Raw genomic sequence first — 22,742 nt, forward strand, 5'->3', positions numbered from 1 at the left:
CTGCTTCTGAAGAAGGGAGAAAATTGCTAAAAATGGGTAAAGTTCATCTTCTTGAAACCTTCAAGAAGGACAACTGGCTGTTGTTGAACAGCAAGCCGCTGGTATCATTCCTGAGTAAATGAGAGAAGGGCTAAACACCATGGCAATGTTCTTAATTTTCTGAGAGTCTGGGTGAAAATCTTCACATCTCTGGTTTCGACGTAGTTCCATTGAGTCTTAAATGAGGCCTTTTGGCCATGTCCAATGCCTGGTCAGAGAGCCTTAGCACTGCCAATACGTGCATGCAGGACTATGTTCAGCCATCTCTTTCCTCATCCCCTTAGCATGGAGTGACTGCCCCTGACTCTTTGCTCACATTTTCCAGAGGATCTTTAGAAAAAAGGATAGAAAATTAAGTTCCCTCTTAGCACCAAATGAGGTGACAGAGCTGTTGGCTGGGCTGCTTGTCTTGATGACTCTCTCACACACAAGGTTATTATAATTTGATCTCCAGTGGCCATCAAACATTGAAGAAACTACAGGGTGGGGAAATGTTTCATCCACACTGCTCATTGCAACTCCTTCTGCCTGAGCTGTATTTTAAGCAAAACCATCCTCTATCTGTATCCAAAGCTAACATATAAGGTTATATCAGCTATATCAGCTATTTTATCTTTTTTTTTTTTTCGCCACCTGGGGCAGAAGAAGTGCCCTAGTTCCCGTGTGACTCTCCATGACAAGTTTCTCAACTCTTAGTTTTTTTGAGCCCTAATTGTGTTTTAAAAGTGAAGACAATTAAAATGCAAATTCACATTAGCAGTTATATTGATCCCCTTGTTGCTGAAATTTCTAAATGAAATACAATATGAAGAAAATAAAATATCTTTTAGTCTGTGAGAAATAAAAAATTCCCCCTTGAAATCTTGCCTAATTCTGTGTACAGTTAACCTTGCTTGAATGATTACTGCATTGCTACTGCAGTTTAGACATACATACCCAAGAAAAGCTTTTTTAAAGAATTTGTTACAGGATTGGCTGAAAATTGTCAAATTCATCTGTATTGTGGATCAGTGCAGAAACTTTAGCCTTGAAAAATGCATTGGAAACATGAACATGTCTATAAATAATGATAATTGTGATTAAGAATTATTATAAAGAAGTGCTATGAGTGTGCTTATTTCACGGGGAGGTTTTTTGTTCCATTGGGGGGTTTTTTGTTTTTTTTTTTTTAGTTTTTCATGTACAATTTATTTTCCTTTCTGCAGAGTAGCCTGACACTCATATGCTGTCTTTAGAAATTTGTAAGCATAGGTATCAACTTTTCTGGAAGCATTCAGCCTTGAAGGTCATGTTTTAAAAATGAGAAAGGCAGTTTTTCCTGGCGCCATCCTTGACGCAGCCCTTTCATGATAACTATCTGTGAGATAACTTGAGAAGTATTTGTAGAATCTGTGAGAATGGAAGGCCTTTTTCATAGCTCTGTGTTTTGGGGATATTCCTGTGCATTTGGGTGCTACCTCTTGGGGTAATAAAGGTGAAGGTGTTACTGTGGAACTGAAATGCAGAGAAATGAAAAAAAGGGGTTAAAATATCCCAAATGTTAGTTTTATGCTGAGCACTCTATTTTCCAGAACTAAATATCCCAAGAAATTCCCCTGAGACAAGCTGATGCAGTAAAGCTGAGCTACACTTGATTGCAGTCAGTAACAGCATAAAATTTTATTTTAACTGGCTTTGCACAGAAGCAACACTGGGTGCATGCTAATCACACTGTGCTGCATTGATCTCTAAACAAATAAATATTCTGTTGGTTTCCCATAAAGAATGGACAGAAAACAGATTACCTGGATCTTTTGGAGCTGATTAGGATATGGGGGCTGGATGAAAGTGGGATGATTGCAGTTTAGTGCTGCCAGCTTGTGACACAGTTGGATGAGCCCCAAAGCCACTCTCAGACTTGGGGTTTTTTGTATCATTGTTTTAGCAGGCTGCAAAAGCCCCTCCCATTTTAAAATGTAATTTTGTTTGGGAGCCCTGGTTAATGGCTAAATGCTTTGGGGTGCACTCAGTGTCTGAGGCTGGCCCCAACACCACTCAGGCTTTGAAAGGGAGAGCAGGCTCTGGGGAATGGCCTCGGGATTCCCTTCCAAACTGGACCAACTGCATCTTCAGCAGTTGACCATAGCCAGCCACATCTGCATCTGCACAGTGTTGAGTTTTAGGGCTTTTTCCATCAGGTTGCATTTTAGTTCAGGCCCTGAAATGAAAATCCACACTATAGATGTGTTTTAAAGATGTCTCAGGGCTCAAGGGTTGGTTCAGACCCCTGTATTCCCTTATGGATAGGATGCATTTGATGTTCCACCTCATCCTGAGCTTCAAATTTAGTTTCCTCCAAAAAAACCCTAAATCACATGCACAAAAACTGCATAAAAAAAGGCTGAGGGCAAAAAGGTGGAGGTCACTGGGAACTACAATTCAAAACTTTATAGCTGCCCTCAATTAATTGCACTGATTTTTTAAAATGTGTATATGTAGTTGACTTTAACTTGTGTACACACCATTAAAATTGTCATCCAGGCTAGAGAAATCACTATTAATTTTTTTACAATCAAAAATTGAAAAACAGCTAGCTACCAGTTGTTTAAGTCCAAGGAAGAGCTAAGCAGGGTCAAGTGATCAGTTTAAGTGCTTCTTCCACTAGAGACCATTAATAACATAAATGTGAATATCAACACGACAGAAATGCTCTTGGCTGCTTCCTGTCATCCTTCCCTCTGGCTTTTGAGGTGTGGTGTTTTCAGGTGTGGTTTTTTCAAGGTGTGTTTTTTTGAGGCCTGGTTTTCTTGTTCTTAGTGAAAATTAAAGATTCCAGTCCAGGAGCGCTAACAAAAAGCTAAAACCTCATGAAAACATCCTTGAAAGAGAGGGAAGTGTAGAGTAACTGATGGCTCATGTTTGCTAACACAGAATGCAAATTCATTTCCTGCCATGTTTTTTTCTAATTAATTGCTAGAAGAAGGCCCAGTTCTGCTGCAAAGAAAGTTTCTCAATTTGTCTCTCTTTTGTTTGAGTTGAAAGGCCAAAATTATTAAATGTGACCTTTTTCTACATAAAAGAAAACAAGGAAATCTATTTTTTTCCAGCTATTAAAGAAATCAGGATGAAATTAAGTAGCAAGCAAACAGCATCATGTATATAAGTACAGTGAACATCTGTGCAGGAAGCAAGGCGCAGAAATGCCTTACAATCTATCTTTTAAGCAAAGTACAAACCCCAAACTGTCCTTATTCAGTACCAAAACCCACCATTTTGGGTTTGTTTGCTGGCATTTTAAAAAAAATTAATCCATTAAACATCCACTGGGTGCACTGGAAAATATAGCAGTGAATAATTCATTAGCTGAGGCCTCTCTTAGGGCTGTTGTCATTTGTCAGACAAGTTTTTGCCTCTGGCAAAATATTGAAGAAATAGATGGACTTTACAATTTACACTGTTGTAGCTTTATGGATTGAGACAATCTTACAACACTCTCAAAAAAACAAAAGCAAAAACAAAAACAAAAAAAAAACCAAACAAAAAACAAACAAACAAACAAACAAACAAAAACCAAAACAAAAAACCAAAAAAACCCCCAAACCACCACAAAAAAACCCCCAAAAAACCCACAAAAAAACCCACAAAAAAAAACCCCACAAAAAAACCCACACAAAAAAACCACCAAAAAAAGAAAAAAAACCAAAACCAAAAACAAAAACAAAAACAAAAAAACCCACAAAAAAAAAAAACAAACCCTCCAGCTAGAGGCTTGACAAAGAAAAAGAAGAAATCCCTTCCAAACTCTTGATTTGCTATTGACCTGGTTATTGTTTTTTTTTTATTATATGGTTAAACATGTACCCTAATAATTAGGCAAAATATGACATACTCTGTGTGAAAAATCAGGAACTGAATTATTGCTTTCTGTTGTCATTCCTCTTTCTTCTTCAAGAGCCTTCCAGGACCCTGCATATTTTAAAGTGACCCTCACTGTTCATGGCATGGGAAGAGGAGAAATTATTTTTCAATTGTTATCATTAAATAATTTTCAGCAGTTGTGGGTGTGTTGTTTTTTTTTTTTTTCAATACTCTTTGGTTTTAATTATATTTTTTAATTTGAAAGCCAGAGAAATCTTGTCACTTTATACAAAAAAATTACCTGACACTAGATTCTTCTGCTCCATGATGTATTTGTTAATCCATTGTAACTGTTTTTGAAAAAGGGAGAAAATGGCTAAAAATGTGTAAAATTCATCTTCCTGAAGCCTTCAAGAAGGACTACTGGCTGTTGTTGAATAGAAAACTGCTGGTATAATTCCTGAGTAAATGAGAGAAGGCCTAAACATCATGGCTGTCTTCTTCTTAATTTTCTAAGAGTTTGGGTGGAAATCTCCACATTTCTGGTTTAGAGGTAGTTCCACCAAGTCTTAAATCCAGCCACTTCCAAGCATGACGACAGTGACTCTATTTTGAACATCAAGATATTGCAGGCAATCTGCTGCTATTAATTAAAATCCTTAATGGCTGTTTCTACAAAAGGCAGTTTAAATAATGATGTGCAGTGAAAATATTGCAAGTTTAAATTTTCCTAAACTAAATTGTTAGAAAATAAAGGATATTTGTTTCAACCACATATTAATGATATCACAGATTTCCCTTGTTCTGAATGACCAATTTTCAAAAGTTCTTTTTATCCTGCTTCTAAACTTGGCCAATGTACCGAAATCTTATGGAATATTAGTATTTCTCAGCAAAGTGGTGCAGTGTAGGCAAGTTTCAGGCTTCTTTCTGACACAGATCAATTAGAGAATGCAGAAATAATGTGATTACAAAAGCTGAAAACCTGGCCAAGTGCTTTGAATAATTAATTCTTGCTTGACATTGGAAATTTTTCTTGTTTCATTTTACAAAGAGATTTTTGTTGCATTTCAATTTCTAAGGCTGGAGGATTATATAAATAATTTAATAAATTTTCTCATACATGAAGCATTGTTCTACATCCAATTTCTGGAGATGGATGTGCAGTGTCATATCAATCATAACTATAGAAATAATTTAAAAAGCACCGTCCTTATTCATGGTTTGTTTTATTTTAGAAGATGGCAGAAAACACAAAGAAGAAATTGATACTTGCACTTCTACTTTAAAAATGCTTCAAAGAAGCATAAACCAAAGGACTTGGAATACAGTTATCTTTATTTTCTTTGTGAATCATATTCACAGATTAGTCCTTTCCCTCCTACCACTTAGTTTCATAATTGTGCTGTTCACTAAGGCAAAGTAATTATTTTCATATTTTGATCTATTCCTTCCCTGTTTGTATTTGCTGGGACAGAAGTAGAATGGCCAGTCAATAAGGAGAAGTTGTCATTTTGGAAAGAACAACATGATTTAATTGTTGTTAATTCATGGGCATTAAAATTCTGATACATTGTGAAATAGAAGATAACGACAGAGAACACGATGCTAACAATACTCTCTCATCAACAGAAAATAGCACAGGCTTTAATCCAGTTATTAAGCTGCTTTTGAAGTTTTTATTCAAGCACCTAGCTAGCTTAGTTGAAAATAAGAGAACATCCTGACATTTGACATTACAAAAGGAAATGGAGTCATTAGCTGTAAAAATAAATATAATTTGTGTCTTTTTGTCTATTTGTGCCCACTTCTCAGGTAATCATGCACGTTTCTTATAGTTTTTATACCTGCTTACATTAGAAGTAATGATTTTTTTACACACTTATTTTTTTTTCCATACAAACATATTTTCACCAGACTATCCAATTAGCTGTTATAATAGCACATAATGCCGAATATCAACACACAGACCTAAATCTAGCCTGATCCCAAATTAGACTACCGAGCTCCTGGTGAGCAACACAGTGGGTGTGAGCCCACACCCTGTGACTCCACACGTCAGATCATGACCCCTAGCAAAGCGATGCCTCCAAGGCAAACCCATAGGTGACAAAACCCAGCGGTAAAATTTGGCCACCTGTGAGTCACACACCAGCTCAGTGTCCCTCTGGACACCCTGACCCTTCGTTACCCTCCTCGTGCTGCCAGGCCAGGGGGACACCCCTGGGTGGGTGGTGCAGAGCCTGCTCAGCCACCATCCTGGGGTTGTGCTGGGATTTGGGGGATGCTGGAAGCAGGGGAGGGTCAGGGGATGCTATGCCCAGGCCGTGGCAGTGGCCAGCCTGGGGAAGATGTGGACACAGAAGGCAAAAACAAGAGCAAGCCTGAGATTGCTGTGATTTAGGACCTGACCAGCCATCTCCAGAGCATTGCCAAATTGGTGAAAGGCTGAACTTGGCCTTTCCCGCAGTGCCTTTGGTCTAGCAGTGAGGGCACTTCAGCCAGCCCCATGAGTGGGTTGGATGTGTACATTTTTTTTAATGCAGGCAAAAATATAATCCCCATTCCTGCTAAAAAAAAAAAAAAAAAAAAATCAAAAAATGTGTCTGGGTGAAACCCTGTGGGAGGTTTCTTTGGAGAGGTACAAAAAAAAAAAAAAAAAAAACCAAAAAAAATCATGAGGGTCTCTTCACCTCTGTGCAATAAGAAAATGGTGCAGCCTCCTCCAGATGCAGCAGACCTTTGGGGAGGGTAGAGCCAGCTACATAAGGCTACCTACTTTACAGCAACTCTGGATCTAGCTGTGGTAATTACTTGGATATTCTCTACACCTTTTCTCATCCCACATCCTCCCTGTCCAAACTTCAGAAGGAAAAAGTGTAGAATAGTCTCCATTTTTTTCCAAATTTTCTGAAGTTTGGATGGAGGAATGACATGTATTCCTCTCAATCATTGTCTCTTCTTGCGTAACCCACTCATTCTGGTTGTATTTCCATTTCCATTTCCATTTCCATTTCCATTTCCATTTCCATTTCCATTTCCATTTCCATTTCCATTTCCATTTTCTTCTCCAAAGCTTTCAGTGAAGGTTCTGAATAGGCTGAGAAAATGTGTGAAATGGACACCAATTTGAAAAATGGCTGTTCAAAAAAGGTTGCATGGTTTTAGGGACTTGACCTGTAGTAAGTCCCTATTTATAACTAAGGAATACCATTTTGAGAAAATCCAATTCCTAGTGGATTAAAAAAAAAGGGGGGAGGAGGGGGAGGGGGGGCAGGTTTGGCACTATTTCTCCATCTATAAAGTATGAATAGACATCCACAGAGAATACAAATATTCCCAGAAGGATGGAAATTTGCTTCTGAGTTCAATGAGAATGAACTCCAGTAAAACATATCTTACGTTATGGCCCCTTTCCATATCTTGTTTCTGGTTTGCTCACAGAGTCTTAAAACAGGACCACAACCACTCTGGGGAAGAGATGTATTTACTCATGTCCACGGGGAAATAGCTACACCCAACCATTCATCAAAGCATACAGGTTGCGTCCTAGTTGGATAAATACCACTATACCTCTTAAATTATGGAAACAGTGGGCAACTATAAAACTTTGCGTAAATACAAATGTTGGTCCTCTGAGTTCTTTGTAGTCAGCAAGCGTAAAGTAGGAAAAAGAGTTCTCCATTTTTAAGTGGTAGAACCAATACTGGATAGAGAACATCAAAACACACTGAAGAGATTACCAGAGACCAAGATATTTTTAATCAGTGGCCTCTCTTCCTTTTCTTTTTGGATATCCAGCTTGAGACACCATAAGTTGAGTAAATTTCAGAAAGCCTCGAGCACCTGCTCTCTGAAGAATTGGTTGCATTAAGGTATCTGAAGATGAGCACCAAGAATTGCTGCATCCAAAGTGAGTTTGCACTAGAAATCCCAAATTCCCTCAAAACGGTACTTAGGGAGTACCGAGTGCTTTAGGCAGCTCTGAAAATCCTAGGCACCATGCACAGTGTGTGTGTTTCTCTGACACTGGCAGATTTAGGTAAACATCTTCCACTTAGACCACTGTAGATTTAGTGAAAAGAAGTATTCTAATAGCTTTATTTTCTGTTGACTCTAAGGAGGACTAACTAAGTAATTCAGGGCTAGCGATACTATGTTATTTCATTGATAGTTTAAAAAACAGATGTACTTTTTAGATACAAATAAGATGTAAGGAAATGAAGTGTGGTTTTTTTTTTTTCTTTTTCTCTTCTAAAACATAATAGCTGGTTTCAGATTTTGTCTAATTGTCTTTGTTTAAGACTTCACAATTTTAAATATTTTTTTCTAATTTTTATTTTTTATGATGTGTAAATAGCTAAGAAATATTAAATATTGTAATGTTCTTTAATTAAGACAATAACATTTCAAAGGCTAATGTAAAATCAAGCTGCTAATGTTTACAATTTCTCTGTCCAGCAGTTTCATTTATACAACTGCCCTGAGTAGATGCTATTATGCTGCTTAGCAAATACCTTTAAGAGTTTAAAAATAGCTCAGTAAAGCTACTCAAAGGTAATACAACCCTTCTCAGGCAACTTTAATTGGAGATAAGAAAAAAACCAAGAGTTTTCTCGTAAGTTAATTATTCATTCAATGATTTATACACAACAAAAACACAATTGAAATGTTCAGGAGAACTAATTGTGCTTCTTCCTATGCATGGGACTGTGAGCTTATTTTTCAGAAAGGCAAGTTCTGAAGTTGTAAAACTAGTCCTATTTTTGTGGACCGTTTTGGCTGCTTTTATTAAACTCTCTGTTGTTCCCATGTGAACCACTGAAAATAGTTATTTACTAACATATATTGTTGTGAGATTTCTTAGCGAAACCTCACTGATCCCCTTTAACAAAAAGATAGTTTTATTTTAAAATTCCTGTCATAATCAATTTGCAGTGTTTCTCAAACTGGTAAAAATATGTAAAATCTGTGCTTTTAAAAGCTTCTGCTTTGAGTAGCCTTACACTCCATAATTGTGCCCTAGCAATTGTCAAGCTCTATTGCATGCCTCATTCATTAAAATTATAATTTTTTTGGGATGACATAGCTTAAAGAATTTGAATCTAAAAGTTCCTTACATAGAGCTCCCATTAAATTATATTAATTTAAAATATCTATGGAATGATATTTTCACAAAAAAACCCAAAACAAAACAAAACCAAAACACTAAAAACAAATCCAAAAACAAACCAATGGGTTTGGGGGAGGGAGTGCCTATGAAAATGACTCTTTACAGTAAGTAAAAGAGGTTTATCACAGTTTTGGTAGCTTGCATGAGTTCATACTGAGGACAAAAAAAAATTCTTTCACACATTTAAAAAGAAACCCCCAAACAGCTGTCACACTCTAGATGTACTCTCTCAGTTGTAGGCCCTGAAGCAGTAGACCCCGTACAGCTTGTGCTTCTTGTCGGGGAAGCCGACGAAGCGCACGGCGGCCTCGCTGGGGCTGCAGCGCTTCCGTGGCCGGGAGATGGGGTAGCGCACGCTGCCATCTGCCAGCCAGCCCGCATCGCAGCGGTCGTAGCCCAGCAGCTTCCAGGCCGCGAAGATCTGCCCCACCTTGGCAATCTGGGAGCCGTCCTTCAGGCACGCCTGCACGGCCTCGTCGTAGGTCAGCTTGGTGGGGTGGATCAGGTAGTAGAAGCGACCTGAAAAGACAGGAGGAAGGTGGAGCCGTTAGTGGCATGAAGGTTGGATGTCAGCGATCCTGGAGGTCTTTTCCAGCATCAAATTCGGTGATTACAGGATCACAGAACCATCAGGTCGGAGGAGACCTTCAAGATCATCAAGTCCAACTCATGCCCGAACACCACCTCAACTAAATCATGGCACTGAGTGCCACATTCAGTCTTTTTTTAAACACATTCAGGGAAGGTGACTCCACCACCTCTCTGGGCACACCATTCTAGTGCTTTATCACCCTTTCAGTAAAAAACTTTTTCCTAATATCCAACTTGTATTTCCCCAGGGGCGGCTTAAGACTCTGTCCTCTCATTCTGTCAGTTGCTGCCTGGAGAAAGAGACCGACCCTCACCTGACTACAGCCACCTTTCAGATGATTCTGTGACTTCAGTGCTGTTGCCTAAAGACTTCTACTTTTTATGTATTTTCTGTACATCCACAGCTCTGTCTACCAGTTATGTAGCTTCTGGTATCTTTCCTACCCTTTCTCTTAGATTTTGGAGTAATAAGATGACCTTCTAACACATCTCTAAAATACTGTTAGGTCTTATTTTCAAGTAGAGGCCCTGTAAGAAAACGTAACAGGAATTGGGGCATAGAAGCCCTTACACCAACCCAAGAAGTAACTGAATCTCCTCTTGGATCTATCTCTTAGACATCCTAACTAATTAATGCTATAAAAATGGTAAAAATTCAAAACCAGTGTGCCCATAGCCCATGACTATGGATATACCTGGAAGCTTCCAATGAAGAACTGCTTTTTTATGTTACCATTTTAATGCCGCGGCAAGGGGTTTTTTTTCTGTTTTGATTTCAGGAAGCAGTACTATAACACTGACTTTTGAGGAGAAATGAAGACATTCCATTGATGGATCATGTCAGTAGTTAATTTAGGTCTGTGCCAGTTCGAGGTTGTGTTGTTAAAAATATTGTGGAGGTTTTCTTTGTATGGTGAGTTGATAGGTATGAGGTGGAAAAAAAGAACTTACCCAAAGAACAACATAGATACAGAGAACAGATCAATTGAACAACAAAAAAAATGCAACCCAACCCAACCCAAACAACAACAACAACAACAAAGTTTTAGTTGACCTTGGTCCTGATTAAATACAAGCAAAAATGCTTTTTTTTTTTTTTTTTTTTTTTTTTTTTTTTTTTTTTTTTTTTTTTTTCCCTTTCCTTTTTTTTTTTTGTGAGAAAGCCGAAGTATCAAAGAGGAGGAGAGTTTGAGTCTGTGGTAGAGCAGAATTATGTCTGTTGCAAGTCTTCAGCAGCAGTTCTGCAGCTGTGTTTCTCCTTAGGCATCAAAGGATATATCATCATCACAACATGAGTCTGAACAGATAGTGCTGCTAAGAAAAATATTTTCTGTCTCAAAGTAATGGAAATATATGCCAGAAAATAAAGCCCAAAAAGCAAAGTCTCCCCTACTAATCCATACACAGCAATTATATTAATATTGATTCCATTTATCAAGGCAATAAACATTCATGGTGAGCATTTCATTCATTATACTTGGCGTTATTTATCATCACTGATTTGACAGCCAAGTAGGATGCAGAGGAATCATATTTTTTTGAAGGCATTCAATAATTTCCAAATAAATTCACAACTTTTCAATCTGCCTGTTCTTGAAGAAGAGAGTTAGCTGAAAAAAAGGAACGAATTTATTCTTGTGGGCACCTTCCTATTCCAGATCACACTCTTTACTGTTTGACTAAGAATGTACTCCAGGAAAATACCCATTTTCTGACTCACAAAGGTCAGGTAAATACACAGAACTCTGCTTAGTACGAGATTACTTTGTTGGTGAAGAAGAGGTGAGCAAGTTAAGAGTTATGCAAAAATCAAACAGTATTTTGTTTCTAAATGAAGGAAAGTCAGATCAGATGACAATATAAAGGTAATTGATTTAACCCTGTCTAAAGGTTGGAAATTGTATATCAAGACAAGAACAGTTTTAAAAAAGGCATTTACATTGCGGCTGTAGTAGAGAAGAAACTTTTCAAAAATTTCACTACTGTCAGAGACAGTATCTACAGAATTTCCACAGCAAACTATTGAGAACAGATAATCATTCTTTTGTAAAACAATTTTTTAACTTCATTTCAGCAAGTTGAGAGCATTTACAACATGCTGTTAAAGAGAATGTTTACTAAATGGAATCTTGTTACTGACGCACTATTAAGAGGTCTCCCCAAAGCAAACAGGATTTCTGATTTAGGGGAACAAGGGTTTGGACTAATAATATGTAAACTTAACCTGGTTTATGAGTTCCTCTTCAAACCATATGTCAGTGGAATGTAATTTCCTAGGAATTTGCAGTAAGGTCAGGCTTTTGACATGTGACATCCAAAATGAAAACTCCTATACTCTGCTCCTTCCTCAAACAAGATAAACTTAATAGTAAACCCCACAGGGGTGCAATGTGTACCCAGGATGTCTGATTACATAAAATTCCATTAATAAACTCCACACAAATTTGCAGGTTTTTTTCCCCTGGTAATATCTGGGAAGGGTTCTTAACTGTTCAGTCTTAGAATTTATTAATTGTTGTGGAGAGGGAGGAATTTACTGTCCCTCTCTCTCATTACTATCTGGTGGCTGGGTCACTTCTACAGAGGATCCTGCCTGATTTGACTCCTCACACCCAAACCATGGGGCAGATTGTTTGTGTAAACCTGCTCAAACCCATTCTGTAACAGCTATTTTAAGACTTTGTGTGTGACAGAACAGCTTAAAGAGGAAAACTCCAGCCACTGACCTAAATACCCCACACCCTTGTGACTGTGGAAGTTTGAGGGATGAGTCACACTTGGAGATTTCTTCAAGCTCAGTGCTAAATTGAGAGGTTTATTAGTAAGTTTCTCTTATTAAAATAAAAAAAAAATAAAAAAGGAAAAAAGGAGAGAGATATTTAAGACCTGGTAAATATTTTGACATCCAGTGATCCTCTCAAGTAGCTGATTTTGAATCAAATACATGAGAAAAACATTTTTTAAACACACTAATACCAGCAGTGACTCTGGCAAGTCACTGAGCAACCACTCCTAATAAAGGGTGCATAATTTTATTTTGGGTTAATTTCTCTTTTTGGGACAATTGCTACATGTTTCCCATGACAAAATACTCAGAAATGGTCAGATGAACAGTCAGCATTATTCAGACAGGACTTTCCACAGCTTTCTCCCATTTAAATGGCAGAGGTGGTCGGCTTGCACTGCTGTAATAAATAGGTCACTCACAGCTGTGCTTTTAACATGCTCTGTAAAATTTTTTCTTTGTGTTCTTAACTTTGTTAAAACAAGATTTTTACTTGATTCTCCTAGAGCTGATGAAAGATCAATTATGCACTACAGTTCTGTGGACAAAGTATATAACAAAATGAATGTTAATGAGGAGAAAGTGTAATGCAAGCTGTACATGTACCTTGTTTTATTTTCTTTGAAAATGCTTAATTAGAGAGAACCTGATAAGTATATTTACAATTAGCTCTTTTAGCATTTTTCAAGGGGAAAGACTCCAATGGGTTTTCTTAAAAAAAAAAAAACAAACAACAAACCTTGTTGTCCTTCACAAGACCTTTCAAAAGAAATAAAGAATAACCACTCAGCTCTTCCATTATACATTCTTTGGTTTATGGCTATTAGGCCCAGTGGGGAAGATTGTAACAAAACTGATCATATGGAGAGACTGCATGGGAGAAGAGCATCCCCATTCCTTGGCACATGACAAGGAGAGAAATTGGGGGGATCTGCAGCCCTGGAAAAGCTTTGGATCATGTCAGGTTGTGCCACGACACAGGAATCCTCAGCTTTTCTAAAGATGACATGGACCAAAATTATTTCCTCTGGGCAGGACAAATGAAGGAGAAACTGGCTGTGAAAGAGCAAAGCTGAGCCCTCAGTCACCAGGAAATTCCAATGTGGAATTTCCAAATTTAAGTTAGACACTTCCCACTCGTGTGCATTCATTTTCTATAGCCTTTATCAGCACAAGGGATTTAAAAACAGATTGGGAAACATATTGTCATCCACTGCAGGCAGAAAATATTTTGTTATTTCACAATATTTTGATGGATTTCACAGATAGCATCAGGCTAGTGTTACTCTTCTTTTTTGTTTTATGAAAACATCACTATATGTTCTTATAAACTGGTAGCTTGCTAATACTATTAGATTTAAAGGATATGAAATGATTTCATGTTCTTGGATACAAAACATGAACAAAATTCATACAAACCAACAGAAAGATTAGAGTATAAATAATTTTGAGTATAAAGATTTAACTATAAAACAGGCAGAACAGAGTGTGTAAGTATTGTATTTCCCTTAGTCTTTGGAAAGGCATCATAGAAAGTAATTTCATAAAGTAACACGATTATTTAATATTGTGATTTTCACAAAATATTTCCCTGTGCAAGTAACAGAAAAGCACGTAAAATTTTTTACTAATGGCATTTCTTCATTTTTAACCATTATTTTTTGTTTATCCAGGTCATCACGGTTGGGATCCAATAATTCCATAGGGAAAACTCTGAGCCCAGATTTTAATTCACTGCATTGATAATTACAGTTTCATTTTTTCACCCTAATGGCTAAATAGCATGGCTTTTACCTTTCTCCTTCACGTGAAAAACAAGCTTTGAGTGTATTTCAGGCCAAGATTTTTTGCTTTCACAGCTGAATTATTTTAAACTGAACATTTTTAAAATGATCTCTGAGATCATAATGTATTTGGGGAATTTTTTCCCTGTAGAGAAACCATTTAGAAAGTATCTAAACCTCACTCAACCTCTTTTTAAATAGAAGCTCCCATAACTGACTTTTTCTTTTTTAAACTCTCCCTATCTCTCCCTTCTCCTGTGCCCCTTGGCACTTTCCCATCTCCATTACATAAAATTGAAGGCTCTTGTGTTTCCTATGACTGCAGCAGCCATTGGGAATGCACTGGGTCCTAACCAACTCTCATATTCCTTGGCTGTTCCTGAGCTGAGAGAACCAATATTGGGCCTTGCAGAAATAGCTTTTTTTTTTCCCCTTTCCCTTTTTCTTTTTCTTTTTTTTTTTCTCTTTTTCTTTTTCTTTTTCTTTTTCTTTTTCTTTTTCTTTTTCTATTTCTTTTTCTTTTTCTTTTTCTTTTTCTATTTCTATTTCTATTTCTTTTTCTTTTTCTTTTTCTTTTTCTTTTTCTTTTTCTTTTTCTTTTTCTTTTTCTTTTTCTTTTTCTTTTTCTTTTTCTTTTTCTTTTTCTTTTTCTTTTTCTTTTTCTTTTTCTTTTTCTTTTTCTTTTTCTTTTTCTTTCTTTTTTTTCACCTGCAGTCACCATCTTTGGCAACTGGTGATCCCAGCCTAGTGGCAAAACAGGTCATTATAACTTCTTCCCTCTGCAGTGAGAGAGCTAACATATGCTATTAAACACACTTATCCAAAATGCTGTGCTGAAAACACGGAGCTGTCAGGGTGGCTGGGTTAATTGTGGATATGAATATCTATATCATCTATATCTATATAACTGATATCTATAGAATTGATATCTATGTATCTATATACCTATATCTATAAATACATATATATATATATACACTTCTTTCTTTCTTTCTCTCTCTCTTCCCCCTCATTGCTGTGTAATGTTCTGTCTCCAGTTTCAAGACACAAGGCTGAGATTCATGTCAGTGTCTTCTCTTTGACAGCTCTCCTACCTTGACAGCTCTCCTACCTTGACAGCTCTCCTACCTTATCTTCACCCTATCTTTCTCCTTCTCCCTCTGTCTTTCTCCTTGTATCAGTGCATAGAAAATATTTATCTTCATCAGTACTTATTATTCTTTTTCCCGGAAATTATGTTTCTTGTTTCTTTAGAGGTGCTGTTCAGCACCTTCTGGTGTGTAAAAGGGTGGTAATCAGTGAGCAGTACTCACAAGGTTTTACTCTGCAAGCATTAGAAAAAGTGCAAATATCACATTTTAATTATTTTTGTTTGATTATTTAATACCTTGGTGATATTTCTATAGTACAGGGTTAAATCTATATAGAAGAGTTCATACAGGATTCCACCTTGGATAAATGCAGCAAGAAAAAACTGAGCCACCATTTAGTGGGATGAAACAGTATGATAAAAAAATCAGCCAAACTTTTGTTTCAGATCACTTCAAACCTAATGTAATACTGTTGGCTTGAGGATTTGTTTGGGTTACTCTGTTGATTTTTTTTTCCTGGGGGAGGGGCTTATTCTTGCGCTTTTTTTGTTTTGTTTTGTTTTGTTTTGTTTTTGTTTTGTTTTTGTTTTGTGCCGGGTTCTTTTGTTTGTTTGGTTTTTTTTGTTTGGTTTTTTTTTTTTTTTTTTTTTTTAGGTTTTTCTTGGGGTTTTGGGAGTATTGGGGTTTGTTTGGTTTGGTTTGGTTTATTTTTTTGTTCGGATGGATCTTTTTCTGTGGAGGGTGGTGTTCACTTAACACTGGAGCATGTCTTCTGAAACTAAGGCTTATGTTTATTTTTTGCTGTGCTGCAGGATGAATCTGCTTCACTGTGGGTAAGCAATCTGTGCATAAATAAAAAAAGACCATGGTCCATGTTCTGAGTGGGCTGCAAGCCAAACATGTGTGAAGTTGTGTAGGAATTGTCCACAAGCAGGATGCTGTGGAGGATTGGACATTCACAGCAATGCTTTCTAAATCTTTTCCTGACACTAAGAAAAATCCTGAAATGATAGCAAGCTGGGATTGGGTAATTTAATTTCATTTCATACCTAAAAAGTCAACTAATTGCAAAAAAAAGCTTCAAGTCGCTAAAGTAAGGTTTACAGTAGTTCAACCTCAGAGCAAAAGTGATCGGAGCCTTGGCAGTGTACTAAGTTTAGAATTATTAAGAAATAAAGCTGGAAATAGGTCTGCTGATAAGGAGCTATTAGTCATATTAGACCTGGCACATGAGCAGGAAGTGCTTGGCACTGCAGATTAGGTAATGTGATGATCAGAATTTTGTTTTGGTGACATAGTTAAATAATAGGAACAGAATTATTACTGACTTAAAGAGGAAACCTCAATTAGTGAACTGCAGGTTCCTTCATCACTTTAACCAAATTAAACTGGTTACACACCAGCATTAAGAGGGTAAGTATAAATTTTAATGGGGGTGAAAGGGGAGATATTGGAAAATCCTGCCAGTACAAGTCCTGAGTTGTAAAAACTACCTACATGACCATGTGGTAAAGATGACTTCACTCTGCACGTGTGCCCTTGCAAACTCCACAATGATTTTAATACTTTGATTATTTCATTCCTAGCATTTTCCAGGTTTAACATGAGCTTTGACAAACCAAACACCCCTTTCTGCCCTTGGAGTTCCTTGCCTAAGCCCAGCTATCTACAAGGGAAGGGCGAAGAAAAGGCTCTTACCGTTGAAGTTGGACGTGAAGCAGAAGACGTCATAGTGGCTCTTGTCCTTGTCCCAGAACCCGTAATTCCTGACGCCGGGCACGGTGTTCCTGCCGCCACAGGGCTCCCTGGGCTTGGTGATGGGGTACTGCACGGAGCCATCGCTGAGCCAGCCGGCATTGCACCAGTCCAGCCCCGACCTCCAGGCATCGTAGAGCTGGTCAAAGGAGGCCATCACCGAGTCCTGCTCCGCACACGCCCGCTGCGCCTCGTGGAAGTTCAGGTTGTACCGCCCCAGACGTGGCGAGTAGGGGAACACCACACCTGGAGCAGGGAAAGAGGAAGGTTATCAGGCACTGAAAGAGCAGAGAGGAGGGAAACAGCTTTGACAACCACCAGGAGGAGGAATAAAGGGGAAGCAGAGCTTGGCTCCATGACATGTGGCAGACTTTCGGTTTAATTCTGAGAAAAACCACCCTCTCAGCAGCATAGCAGCACTGGTTTTGGGAAGAGGTTAGGGCTGCTACTTTATCTCTTCAGCTGCGCCAAGGAAAGTTTAGGTTACATGTTAGAAAGATGCTGTTCACTGAAAGAACGGTTGTGCACCATAATCATCTGTCCAGGGAGGCGATGGAGTCACCGCCCCTGGATGTGCCACTCAGTGCTATGGTCTGGTCGATGAGGAGCTGTTGGGTCATAGCTTGGACTTGATCATCTCAAAAGGTCTTTTCCAACCTGGCTCATTCTGTGATTCTGTGTTGCCTTACCTAGCTGGCTCATCTCCCTGTGGCCTCATCCTCTTCCCACTGGGAATTCTGCCAGGTCTGCATGCTGCTCCCAGCTTAACCTTGCTGTCACCATGGTGGTCTCACTCCCCTTGTTCTCACAGTGCTTAAAGAGGAGCAGAGCTAGCTGGAATTTTACAGCTACACATTTTTCAGAAAAAAATTCCATGTTTCTATTTTAAGATCAATTTCTCATTTTAAAAAGAGTCAGTTAAACCCTAGCATAGCTCTACTTTTTGAATTTTTTTGTTTGTGGTTATTTTTGTTTGCTTATTTAAATTTTGTTTATTTGCATGATTTTTTCTGTGCCTGTGTGTGTGTTTTTGTTTGTTGATTGGGCGGTTTGGTGTGGGTTTTTTTGTTGAATGGGAGTAGGGGAGCCCCTGGCAGCTGTTTAGAAGAAAGTTGTTGAATGAATCATTGAATTTCTATAAGATATTTCTTTTTACTCATAAACATTGAGATGAAATGTTTTGATCGACATCAAAGAGCATTGTGCTCTTTGTACGAGCCCTTGCCAAGATTTCCTGAGAGTTCAAGATAGTTGGATTTTTTTTTGTAATATTTCACATTATTCCAGGAATGGGAATGCCTGCCCTAACAACAGCATTTCAAGGCTAATCTGGTAGGAGGCACAATTTTTAGCATCCTGAGGAACAACTATGGGGAAACAAAATCAGTGGAGTTGTGTGGGAGACTTTTCTGCTGCTTTCCACCTGGTTTTGGGCCATTTGCCACCACTCAGGGAGGGAGAGCTCATCAGAGAGGACAGGTTTCCCCCAGAGCAGATGGCACAGCCCTGGTAGGAAACCATGTGTGACACTACCTTCCCTCTCTGTTCCTGCAGCACTGATGGCTCAGCCTGCAAGAGAATCGCTGTGCAAGAGCATGGCCCTGCCAAATGCTCCCTTCCCCCCCAGGGGACAAGGACACAGCCTGTCCCCAAGCCCTGTCTGGTGCTCATCACTGCCCAGACAGCTACAGCAGAGAGACCTCACAGCAGAGAACATCTAAGAGGGGCTGGGAAACGTGGGGACACCTCCAGAGTGGCTTCAAAAGCAACATCTAATCACAGTTACTGTCCTTACCCAACAGATATATTTTTTTTCTTCTGCTTTTTTTATGAAAAAAATCAGAAGTAAAACATTGTTCCTTGGAGCATGAAAGACACTTCAGAAAGCACTGAAGAACCACTTCCCCATGTGGGTTTCATAATAGAGAAAAGATACTTCAAACAAAAGTTTGGATCAGACCACCCTAATCTTTGGCAGGGTTTAGAAACTTAACCCAGACCTAAATTTTACAGTTGGCTTTAACCCAGTCTCACAATAAACTGACATAAAATGGTATTAGAGAAGATACAGTTCAGAATGTTTATCCTCAGACATTTCTGTAGAGCTAAATGCTGTAGGACTCAGGGGAACTGAAGACATGATAACTTATGAGCCAAAAGTTTTGCACTGGTATAAATATCCACTTTTTTTTAAAACTTTTTTTTCTTACTCTTGGATCCTCTTGCCTATAACAATTTCATTGTCCTCAGGGCAGTGCAGCATAGGATAGAGAATTTACCCTGTGGTCAAGCAAGGCAGTCACCATGTGATGAAGCCACTCTTCTTTCAGAACATTCTAACCCATTTCTATATCTATTCCACTAGTTCCCTAAAGTCCCCATGCTTCCTCTTCTTTCCCTCACCCTTCTGTCATCCAAGTGTAATTTTCATTACACAAAATCTTTGCTATTTCTAAATCTCAGTGACTTGGTCCAAGAAAATAAAACATGCAAGTGTAAACTTGGCAGGGTAATAATAAACAGTATTTTGCTCTCTTTCACCAATTAGCTAAAGAGTCTGCTTCAGTTCTTTCCTTTTGTAAATCCTTTGTTAAAGGGCTTTTCTGTTAGGTGATGTTCTGAACTGCAGTGTATGAATACAATGTAACACAATGTGTGTTAAATTTAATTTCATAAACAAGACACTGAAGATGTTTCCTATTTTTCTGGATCTTCATTTTTTTCTTCACCATATCTTTGTAAGAAAAATATCCATTCCTTGTCAGTGCTAATGGATAGAAGTATCACTGGGCATAATGAAAATTTTGCAAATGTAATAGAATCCAAACCTTTTTACCTTATTAGAAATCTAGTACTTATTATTTTTTCAGAACTACATTTCCCCAGACAACAGTACATGTGTTTGCTTTGCATATACATTAAAAAAGCCACCCAACAATTAGGAAAGATCAAGGCATAAACTTACACACTTCTAAAAACTGAGCAACAACTAATTGATAACTACTGAAACAGATTTGATTACTTAAGGTTTCCAAAATCCAGTTTTCAAAAGGGGCTAACTTTGTATACAAATGTGTTACAAATCCGAGTTTGACAGTTTGGGACATAATGTTTTTATAACATAAATAGGCACTAAACTGTAATATTAGCTTTGGGCTATATTCGAGCAGGCTGCATAGAAGCTGATTTTTTGTTGGAGTTCATCAGCAGTACAAGCCTGTAACCAATTAACATTAATTTCACCCTGCAGCTGGGGGTGGCTAGGGGTCATTTTGCTGAGGAAAATGGACCCGGTATGTGCTTTGTGCAGGTTTGCATTACCTTGCAATTTTGTTAATTTTTTTTTCCTTTCAGTATCAAACATTGTTGAAATTCATAGTGAGAGGCTCGACATTCATCTCCCCTTTCTTTTACAGTTTAGCAGCTGAGCTTTAGTTAATCACAGGGCGTCTTCCTCAGTCCTGGACCTTACAAACCCATCAAAGTATAATCCATCCCATCTGTTCCTGAATGGACAAAAGCTGTCCTGAGGCTCCTTGCTGTTCCCAAAGCACAGACTGAGCCTCAGTTTCTGACTCCAGCCCAGTGCTCTGCCATAGACAAAACACCCGCTCCCAGACATTAACAAATTCAGCTTAAAACACAGAGGGATACAAAAACCTCCAGCCCCAGAAGGTTAAAAAAATCTGGTTATTTTGTGGGAAGGCAGAGCTGAGGAGCCTTAGATTGACCTTGGTGATTCCATTCCCTACCTGGAGGAAGCTCCATGTGGAGCCTGAGTGGGGATATTAATTTCCATTCTAAGGAATCATGGTGTGGCGGCTCTCCCAAACTCACCATCTTCTGGAATAAGTTCTGCCCCCAGGGAAGGACCTCCTCACCCCCAAAAGAGACAGGAAGAACCTGAGACACATCAGCTCAGCAGAGAATGAATCTGTTAGTGAGAGATGAGGGGATGCATACACCTGTGACCGAGCAGCTACAGTTTAGAAAATGAATCCTGTCATAGAAATTGGGATTTCTACCAAATCAGAACATGACAACTGAATGTATTATATATCCTCCCTCAGGAAAACCAGTATTTCTATGGATTTCTCATTTAAGTGAGCAAATGTACAACTCTTCTCCACTTGCTGTGTTTTTTGGGGAATGCATTTGTTTTATTTGTAGTTCAGAGTCTTATATGTAGGTAACCCCTAAAATTCAGTGTAAGTAGTCACTTCACACACACTATCAGTGCAAGGAGCTGTAGTGTTTACCCAAAACAACAAGATGAGGATAAAGAAATTTGCTTTCTTGAGTTTTAGCCAAAACTGAGAAGTAAGTTTTCTTGCAGCCAGTGTGAACATGGGGCAACAGTAGGGTTTGCTATTTACTATACTGTAGGGTGCAGTTTTGTGGTGGCAGATTCATACACTCAATGGCAAAATTTTCCATGCTGGATTCCCAAAATTCCATAAAAACTGATGACCCCCCTTATTTTCACAGCATCTTCATCTCCATTTTCCTGCCTGTCAGAACTGTCAGATGTCTGATCATCCAGCCACTGGCTCTCAGCAGGTATCAATCTCCCTAAAAACGAAACTGAACCTTCAAATAGTGTCCCTCCAGCATCCCATAACTGCCAGTAGAGTTGCTTACTTCTAATCAATAAAAACATACAAACTACACTGATCTGACCCAGGGCAGATGATTCCCTTGTATTTCTGCAGCCTTTATCAAAAATTTGGGGACTGTTGCCTTTCTCTGCTCTTCTTAGCCTAATTACTCCTAAATTTTTTAAAACTTTCCTTTTGGGTCATCAATTTCAGACAATTCTTTTAATTTTTTGTTTCACCTGCATCTTCAAGGACCATTTCTTGGAGCCCATGTAAACACAGCTCTGTCTACAAATCCCTGTCAGAATTACAGAAGGAATTACAGAATTACAGATAGAATTACACTGGGGCTATGACTTACTCCTGACAAACCCCTCTTTGGTTTTTTGTTTTATGGACCCACAAAAACTATGTCCTATAAAATCAGTTTTTCATCAGAGAGTAGAGGATATCGAAAGGATATCGAAAATAGGTTTTTTCTTGGTTTATGTATGGATGTAACAACAACACACAGAGGAAAATGACATTATTAGGTTAAATCTGATTTCTCCTGGTCTTGAGAGCATGGAGTTGATTTCCTGTTGGTTTCAACTCTGAATTCCCCATTACTTGCATCCAGCTGAAGACCAAATGAACAGATTAAAAAAAGATTGTTTTCACAATTTGGAAAAATTTGTTTACATGAAGCTTATGGATACGTTTGAGCTATTTTGAATTAAAGAGTCTGGTTTTGAAAGGGATGTCTGTTTTGTTGTTTGTTTGTTTGTTTGTTTGTTTTCTTTCTTGGACCTAAAAGCCAATATACCTCAAAGCAAGAACATGAGTATTGGTGATTTTTGGTTTTTGGGGAGCCACACAAAGAGTTAGCTTCTATCTAGAAGCTGCTTTCTAGGGACGCTTTTAATGATTGTACCCAGATCTTCAAATTCCCAGTAGCATTGCATGTAAAAGGTGATTATTTTGTGACCTGTATCACAAACTTATTGTGTTCAAATTTCACTTCCCTTTGAAGACAGAAACCATTAAAAATAATTCTAATAGAGTAAAAACCTGCTTTTGCCTGTTAAGCACTGTCCCACTTTCTTTGTC

General features: G+C 38.3%; 1 protein-coding gene across 1 annotated transcript in view; it reads right to left on the reverse strand.

Moving 5' to 3' along the window:
• Positions 1 to 5,108: 5,108 nt before the first annotated feature.
• HAPLN1 (hyaluronan and proteoglycan link protein 1) overlaps positions 5,109 to 22,742 on the reverse strand; it is a 62,574-nt gene continuing 44,940 nt past the window's right edge. Inside the window, exons 4-5 of the mRNA XM_063423042.1 lie at positions 16,999 to 17,301; positions 5,109 to 9,568 (exon numbers count right to left, since the gene is read on the reverse strand). Coding sequence (XP_063279112.1) covers positions 9,279 to 9,568; positions 16,999 to 17,301 — 593 coding nt within the window. The 3' untranslated portion in view covers positions 5,109 to 9,278. The remainder of the gene's footprint in view (positions 9,569 to 16,998; positions 17,302 to 22,742) is intronic.

The sequence above is a fragment of the Prinia subflava genome, chromosome Z, assembly GCF_021018805.1.
Source record: "Prinia subflava isolate CZ2003 ecotype Zambia chromosome Z, Cam_Psub_1.2, whole genome shotgun sequence".
Classification (NCBI taxonomy): Eukaryota; Metazoa; Chordata; class Aves; order Passeriformes; family Cisticolidae; genus Prinia; species Prinia subflava.